General features: G+C 38.2%; 1 protein-coding gene across 1 annotated transcript in view; it reads left to right on the top strand.

Annotated features, from left to right (window-relative positions):
* The window catches only part of FAM117B (family with sequence similarity 117, member B), a gene marked incomplete at its 3' end in the record, with an annotated part of 12,620 nt that extends 5,715 nt beyond the window's left edge, over nt 1-6,905 (top strand). Inside the window, exons 4-6 of the mRNA XM_009069574.1 lie at nt 4,600-4,743; nt 5,725-5,950; nt 6,785-6,905. Coding sequence (XP_009067822.1) covers nt 4,600-4,743; nt 5,725-5,950; nt 6,785-6,905 — 491 coding nt within the window. The remainder of the gene's footprint in view (nt 1-4,599; nt 4,744-5,724; nt 5,951-6,784) is intronic.
* Nucleotides 6,906-8,206: the final 1,301 nt, after the last annotated feature.

Raw genomic sequence — 8,206 nt, 5'->3', positions numbered from 1 at the left:
TTCATGGATATATATTTATGATGCACACAATTGTTTTAACAATTACAAAAAGAAGAAATCCCTCACAATAGCCTTGCAAGTCAATGTAGTTGAAAGGATATGAAACTGAGGCAATAAGAAAATAGAACAGTGTGTTGAATTTCTCCTGCTCTGTTCTTCTTGACTCCTACTTTGTATAAACATCAGTAGCATCTCTTGTCTCAGATTCTAACCTTTTAATCCCTGCTGTAGGTCATTTAATTCATTTCCAGGATTTAAGTGCCTCCTGAATTCATTTTGTTGGTAGTTTGAATTCTGTGCTACTAGAAGTATTTAAGATATTTCTAAGAATTATATTTTTTGTCATAACAATTTAGGAATTGCTTCCTCAAACTCTTAAAATCTTGAGACAAGAATCTATTTCCTCCTCTTCTATGTAGAAGAAAAACAGATTGAATTTGAAACAGGCTGTTTAGTACAGATCCCTGCATTTGATATTCCTTACTGGAGTGCAGGTGCAGTGTAGGTGCTGCTGATCTTAGTGACTGCTGTAGCTCAAGTCAGGACAGCCCCAAATGATGAACAAAGAAAAACAAGTAAATGGCCCAATCCCTTTCTAAGAGTTTTTGAGAAAGTTTATGAAAATCAACACACAAAATGTGTCCTAAACTGTTGATTAAAAAAAAAGGCAGATAAACATACCTGATGCAGGTGTTTTGTCCAAATTTGTAGAAATTGAGTACATCTGAGGCATTTCAACCAAAATATAAACTGAGGAACTTGTGGTGTAGGCCCTTTAGTACACTTGAGAATTACATGCAGTCTAACAGGTTTGCTTGACATTCTACAAACCTGTGGATTTCTGAATGCTGAGCTGTTGTCACTTTAGCATTGATAGTCTTAGTGGGTTTTAATTTTTAAAATGAACAGTGATGCTCCCCAATTATGTATATAACTCTTATTCAGAATTTTTTTTTTTCCCTCTTGTATGGATGTCTCTTCCATTCTGCCAAATTTTTAGAGTACACGAATAAAATATTGCACAATGGATAATTAGTTTTTGGGCTTGTGAAACAAACTATAAAATATAAACTGAAGCAAAGCAGCTTTTCCAGGATTGTGTTACAAAACACAACATTGTTTTTCTTGGTAAGTTTTATGCCAGCTGTATCGAGCTGCTTTCCAAAGGGGAAGTCACAGAAGGATTCAGAAAGAGTAAGTGAAGGGTTTAGATTAATGGCATTTTGTGGCTGTTTTCTAAGTTGGAGTGAAAAATCTGTAACTGTAGGTATCAAGGGCAAAGTTCCTAGATTTTCTTATTCCCTTTTAGGGAACTACTAAACTAGAATTTCTGGCAGCAGCTCAGTTCCTTCAGGATTTGTGGGAAGGGGTGGTATGGAAACAGCATTTAGTGATTAGAATATTTAGAAATTTTTTTTAAAAAAACATTCTTAGCTCGAAGGAAACTTGTGTTTGTTGACTCTAAAGGGTCATACAGAGATTTCTGAGCTCAAAGACTTGGACTCTTGACAAGGTGAGAAGAAGTGTTAGGAAATTGCCTCAGTAGTTCTTTCCCAGAGACTGGATAAACTCTGACATTTGGAAAATGGCATATTCTTCTAGTTAAAATTCAAAGAAGAAATTCCAATGGATTTATTTGCTCTTTCCTTCCCTACTGGCAAACTTACTTTCCTGCAATTCTTGAATTATACCAACACTTCTAGTAGTTCTTACCAACTAAGCCTCCAACCAATTATTTAGTTGTGCTTCTTTGTAATACAAGTTTTGTGTGAAGAAAGAAATCCACACAATCTCCCCTAGAGTAAGCTTGTTAGCTATTCCTGTCCCTCTACTCAGGATCAAGAAATGGTTGGTGAGGACCTTGATCAAGTCCTTGCTGCTGTGGCTGCATTTTTTTTTTGGAGAGCAGTTGAATAGTTTTTTTATTTGTGTGGGTTTTTTTCATTATTCCAGAAATGTTTCATTTTGCCTTTCTTTACAGGAAGAGGGGTTTTCAGAAAAGGTCACATCCTCCCCAGGTGATCTCAGGATGCTTCTGAGAACACTTGGAATTAATTGCATGGTACTAAATCTGCAAACAGGAGTCAAACCAGTGGCATCTTTGTTTATTCTCAGTGTTAGCGTAGAAACTAGAATTGAGGCCGGAACCGAAGCCAGGCAGAAGAATAAATGGCTTAATTTTTGCAGAATCTTTTTTACCTCGATGTTCTTGGCTGATGTTATGTTGCTACTTGACACTATGAACCATCAAGCCCTCTCTCCTCCCCTTTTCTCAGAAGCATTACTTGAGCGTCACATTTCATTTTTAGAGTGGAATCAGCATGATGCATTCAGTCTTGAGATGGTTTGATGTTAACATCTAAAAGCATCAAAAAGACCCTGGATTCTATTTCAATCTTGGTTGCTTGTTGAAAAATTGGAAGAGCTTAGAGCATTTTACCAGAATGCCTGTGAAAAATTTAGATTTGTCATCATCCATATTTCCTATCTCATGAGTTTATGCCATGCCTGTAAGTTTCAGGACTCTTAACTGTCCCTCACCAAAACTCCCTGACAGCATCTTATGTGAGCACCATAATTATTATCCCACGGGGGGCACCTTGCTTTGTGTCTGTTACCAAATATGCAGGTGAGTAGTCAAAGGTTGGTAGCCTATTCCTGCATGTCAGGGCCGAGGTCCATGCAGACCTCTGAGGGCAGTATTTCTAATAAGTCTCTTGTTTTGAGGCTGATTGTTCTACCCAAGTCACAATACCTACTTCCCTTTCCACCCTCTGGCACTCTGGACTAACAAGTCATCCTTGGTCGTGTACAGAATGTTGTTATTGGCGTGAAACATGCTGTATTGAACCATATTGAACTCTAATCAAAAGCAACTTGTGATTTTCTGCTTTGAGGCCTTCAAAGAGTAGCATGATTCTCAGGATTTTTGTGGTAGGCAATCATGCATAAAAGATGGAGAATTTCCACATTCTGCTAATGGCTGCTGAAATCTTAAGCAAGCATGTTTTGTGTTCTACTCTCCTCTTGTTAACAAGTTCAGTTGGTCCTAATAATGTGCATATTGAATAACTGGATGCATAAATGATCTTTATTAGTGCATAAACTTGTGCTGATATATCTGTATTGTGACTGAATATTGACCTGTATTAGTTTGTTGGATTGTTGATCCAAGGACTTGCATGGAACAGAATTAGCAGTGTTGTTTTCTCAGATTTTTTTGTGCTCTTCTCCAGTGGTTTGGTTTCTCCTCTTCATCTTTAGGCAATACTTTTGGAAGTCTTTACAAGTTTGGCCATTATGAGAATGTTTAATTTTTGTCGACATAAGCAGAGTGACAAGCTTTTCCGTTTTTATTCTTTTCTTTCTTTCTTTTTCTTCCTTTCTTTTCTCAAAAACTTGTAACTAACCTGGTGTTTCAAGAAAGGAAAACAAATATGATTAATGAGTTTTGCTACCTTAGAGATTTGTGATTGTGACAATAGGTCTGCATTATGATCTGCACTTAAAATGATCTAGTTTCCATTAGTTTTTCAGAGGTGGTTTTTCTGCCAGACAGACTTTGTATGGCTTTTGAGAATTTGCATGTGAAGTTGCAGTACTTTGGTGTCTGTCTATGCAGACTTGTTACTTCAAGGAAAAATTAAACAAAACCCCACAAACAAAGCACTTTGAAGACCAGGTAGTGCTGGTCCTTCAGTCTGTGGAGGAGCTGCTCTCAGTCACAGCACACTAAACCATAGGATCTAGGGATTTTATACAGGAATTCCACTGTGACTTAAGTCACAGCTGTTCTTTGAGTTGAAATAAATGTTTGCAGGAAGCATTCCATTACGTGTAGCATGGCCCTGATTAACGAGGGCAGAGTCTTCTAATATTTTTTTTAACAGGAAGCAGATGCTAATGGAAAGAATGGGAGATCTGGAGAAGTTGTGGTGTACCAAAGTGGACTTTAGGAAACTTGAGTAACATGTTTTCTGACAATGGAGTTTTCATGCATACTTTGAAACACTGCATTTTTCAAATATTAATCTGCATTCTGAAGCAACTATCTATTAACATTTGGGTTTGGGATTTTATTCTTTCTGTGAAAGTCTTCCTGAGTTGTTTCAACCTTTTATTCTGGCTTAATGTAGTTAATATGTTGGTCTTTATTTCTAGCATAGTGCAATGTTGCATTTGTGGAATAATTTTCCTTCTACATGTGTCATGTTACTGTAGGTGGCCACAGACTTCCATTAAAATACAAGTGGTAAATCCAACAGTGAATGAAATGACATTGTGAAATAGCTCACTTCAGAAGAAATGTGACCGTATTTGTAAGGCTTCAAAATTACTTACATTTAAATGACAATTAAGTGAAAACTTAACAGTAAATAATGTTGAACTGGAGGCAGACTATATTGAGGAAAATTTTGAGACTCGATTGAAAGCTTTTCCTACTAGAAATTGGATTTGAAACAGTGTTCAGGATGTCTGTCATGATTTGAGGCATCCATTTTAGATGTGTTTGGTTTCAAGGGTCACTTTTGAGTAGAAATAATAACTTTGGTTTGTAAATAAATCTACATTGCGTTCTTATTGTCTCTGGTTCTTCAGGCTTCCATCCCAAAGAGTGCTCTTGTTCCTGTGATACCTATTGCCAAATCAACAGGATCTCGGTTCCGAAACAGTGTGGAAGGACTCAATCAGGAGATCGAGATAATAATTAAGGAGACAGGAGACAAAGAGGAGCAGCTCGTTGTATGTATCTGCCTCCAGGATTGCTCTGTGTAATTCGTTTGCTTTTGTGTTGGAATTTTTAAGTCATATGTTTTATTTTGCGCAGTTTTTGAATTAAATTTGTCTGGGATTAATTTTGTTCACTTTAATAAGGTTAGTTGAAAAGTCTCTTGGAAAGCAAAAAGAAGGAAAGAATTCAAGTTTGCATCTGAACCTTTTCCTCTAAATAAGAAATTTCAGTAAAACAGGGGAAAAGACAAAGTCTGTTTCGAGAATTTTTGTAGTAACTCTTTTTTGCCTGTGCTGAGCTGTCCCCATCCCAGCTGAAGCATAACTTGTCTAGTTTTAAGGTTAATTTTATTTTGATGACTTTTAGAGGTAAATTTAGTAATAAAGCACCAGAAATAGAGGCCATGAGGATGATTAAGGGACTGGAACATCTCACGTTTGAGGAGAGACTGAGAGACCTAGCACTGTTCACCCCTGAGAAGAGAAAGCTCAGGGGAGTTTTATCAATAGGCATAAGTATCTGATGTGCAGGAATGACACAGGGCTCTGGTGTCTTCAGTAGTGCCCCATGATGGGGCAGTGGGCATCAATTTTAAAATAACTGGTTTTTTTTTTAACGTGTGAGAATGTACAAAACTGGAGGAGGTTGCCCAGAGAAGTTGCAGAGTCACTGTGGAGATACTCAAGACTTGACTGGACAGAGTCCTGGACAGACTGTTCTATCTGACTTGTCTGAGCAGAGATGTTGAACTATATAATCTCAAGAGGTCCCTTCTAGCTCAGCAATTTTGTGATGATGTGAAATCTCAAAAAATTTAGTTTCCTTAGTTTCTGAGCCTGGCTTATTTTAATCTCTGTTGGAGTTGTGTGTAATGAATAAAATTTTCTACCTCAAACGGTTTTATGAAACCAAAAAACCCCTTCAGCATTACTGGATGTAAAGAAGTTGCTAACCAGACAAGAGCAGCCATCTGATAGCTTCATTTTTAACAGCCTCAAGATATTCCAGATGGGCACCGAGCGCCACCTCCTTTGGTTCAGCGCAGCAGTAGCACTCGCAGCATTGATACCCAAACCCCTGGAGGAGCAGACAAGGGCAGTAACAACAGCAGCCGTTCCCAGTCAGTATCTCCAACCTCATTTCTTACCATCTGTAACGAAGGCAATGAAGAAAGTCCATGTTCTACAGATGATCTTCTTGGTGATTCCAGAGATAAAGGTACTGTGTAACTTTGAAAGTTCAACAATGCTGAACTGAAAACGTTTTCTATGTACATGACCGTGTATTAAGAGAAGGGATTTGTTCCCCACGTCCATGGAGAAATGGTAGAATATTTTTCTTTGTAAGTTACCTTTTTTCCAAATTGCTCCAAATAGTGTGTGTGCATACACATTGATTGGAGCTGGGTAGATGTGACTGAGAAATGTGTTTCCCGAACAGCTTTTTGTTTTTTAAGTAATAGATTCTTGAAGTATTTTAAGCAAGTTGAAGAATCAAGAGTGTACAGTGGCAGGTGGAACAGCACAATAGGCTAATCCTGTAGCTTGTGTCAACTATTGCTTTTATGATCTTGGACAACCTGGGCAACCTTCCAGCATTTCATACATGCTCCCATATAAGTTTGACTGTTCAGAGTTTTTAAATTACTCTTTTTTCTTTTATCAGAAATCTTCTGAGGTGTACTAGGAGAATTTTATAATTCAACATAAACCTGTTCTGTTTTATAAAGAATGTCTTCTGCCCATTTCTTTTGGACAGGTAGTGATGGCACAGATCCATAGATTTAAGTTTATGTTTATGAATTGAACATGTCCAGGAATGATCAGAGATGGCAGAAGAGCCTTAGAATGTTATAAGGAGAAATAGAAAGGAGGAAAGGATTTGAGACAAGAAAGCTTATTTGCAAACAAAGGCTTGAAGTCAAATGAAAATGTTTATTAATTTTGTAACATTGGTAATGAAGTGACTTTAAATTTGGGGAGCAGTTAAAGAGAGCTCTTGTGTTTTTAGTAGTGTGACACATTTAAGTAATGAGAAACTCTGTTCCTGCAGAGAATGGGAATAATTCTCCCTTGCCAAAATATGCTACCTCACCAAAACCCAACAACAGCTACATGTTCAAGCGTGAACCTCCTGAGGGCTGCGAGAAAGTGAAAGTCTTTGAGGAAAACTTGTAAGTTGATCTTTGCTACATAAGAAATAAAATCTAACAATCAGATTTATTTATTGCTTTGATCAGATCTAATTTACTCTTCCAGTTGCTAAGACCTTGTTAACAGCCTGATCTCTGTTTTGTGTGACTATATACTGGCATGTATGTGTGTAACTGATGGAATTGAGTGTTAAAATCTTGAGGGACTATTTTTTTTTTTTTTAAGCGGTATAATTTGACTGTCTCTTAACTGGCATATAGTGGGGGAGGAACTCAAGTCATCAGCTGGAGAGAGATATGTAATAATAAGCTGTAGTGCAGGTGCATCAGCTAATAAATGTCATAGCTTGACAGGCACATCCAGTAATCTCTGAAGACTGTATTCTTTTCAGCTAAATCAGTGTAGTTGTGCAACTTTTAGTGACACTTGGGGTCAAATTTACTCCTTTATTTGATGTTTTGGTTACTCTGAAAGTCAACTTTTTTCATTTGGGAATATTCTCAGGGATTGTCTTAATATTTTCTGAGGAGTTTTTATACCCTTATGTCACTTGTATACAAGAATCTTAACCTATAGTTTAAAATTTCTTTTTGTCACGTAAGGAGTGTAGACTATATTATACAGAGATATACTTCTGTAGAGAAGTTAAAAAGCATTAGGTACAGTGAAAGGAATAGACTGATGGAGTCGCACCCTTCCGAGCCCAAAAGAAGTTCATCAGGAGATGCTGAAGCCCTGCCCCTCCTGCCATCAGGCGGATGAAACAAACCAAGGAGGGGGGGGAATGGAAACAAGTCCCTGATTGAAGAGGTAAAAGAATCCCCTCTCAACCCCCATCACCTCCACAGTTGTCCTGAAAGAACAGCTATGAGGCTCTGGACCCAGACAGTCAGGCAGAGGACAGTCAAAAGGAAGATCCATCTGGAGGATCTCCTGCTTGCACCCCCTCTACTGGATGGATTGGAACCACAGCTATAAAGAAAAAAAGAAGAGTAGTTGTGTTAGGCGACTCCCTTCTGAAGGGAACTGAGAGCCCTACATGCCAACCAGACCCATCCCACAGGGAAGTGCTGCATACCCAGGTCTCAGGTAAGGGATATCTGTAGGAGAGTCGCTGAGCTCATTGAGCTTCTGATTACTACCCACTGCTAGTAGTCCAGATATCAATGAAAGAGGCACCAGGGTAATTAAAAAGGACTTCAATAAACCGGGCAGACTAGTTAATGGGACAGGAGCACAGGTGGTGTTCACCTGAGCTCCTGCAGTAGCAGGGATGGATGAGGAGAGGAGGAAGAAAACCCACCTTATCAATAGGTGGCTA

The sequence above is a fragment of the Acanthisitta chloris genome, unplaced genomic scaffold (assembly GCF_000695815.1).
Source record: "Acanthisitta chloris isolate BGI_N310 unplaced genomic scaffold, ASM69581v1 scaffold10512, whole genome shotgun sequence".
Lineage (NCBI taxonomy): Eukaryota > Metazoa > Chordata > Aves > Passeriformes > Acanthisittidae > Acanthisitta > Acanthisitta chloris.
The sequence above is the reverse complement of the archived record's forward strand: the minus strand, read 5'-3'. Positions and strand labels throughout refer to the sequence as shown.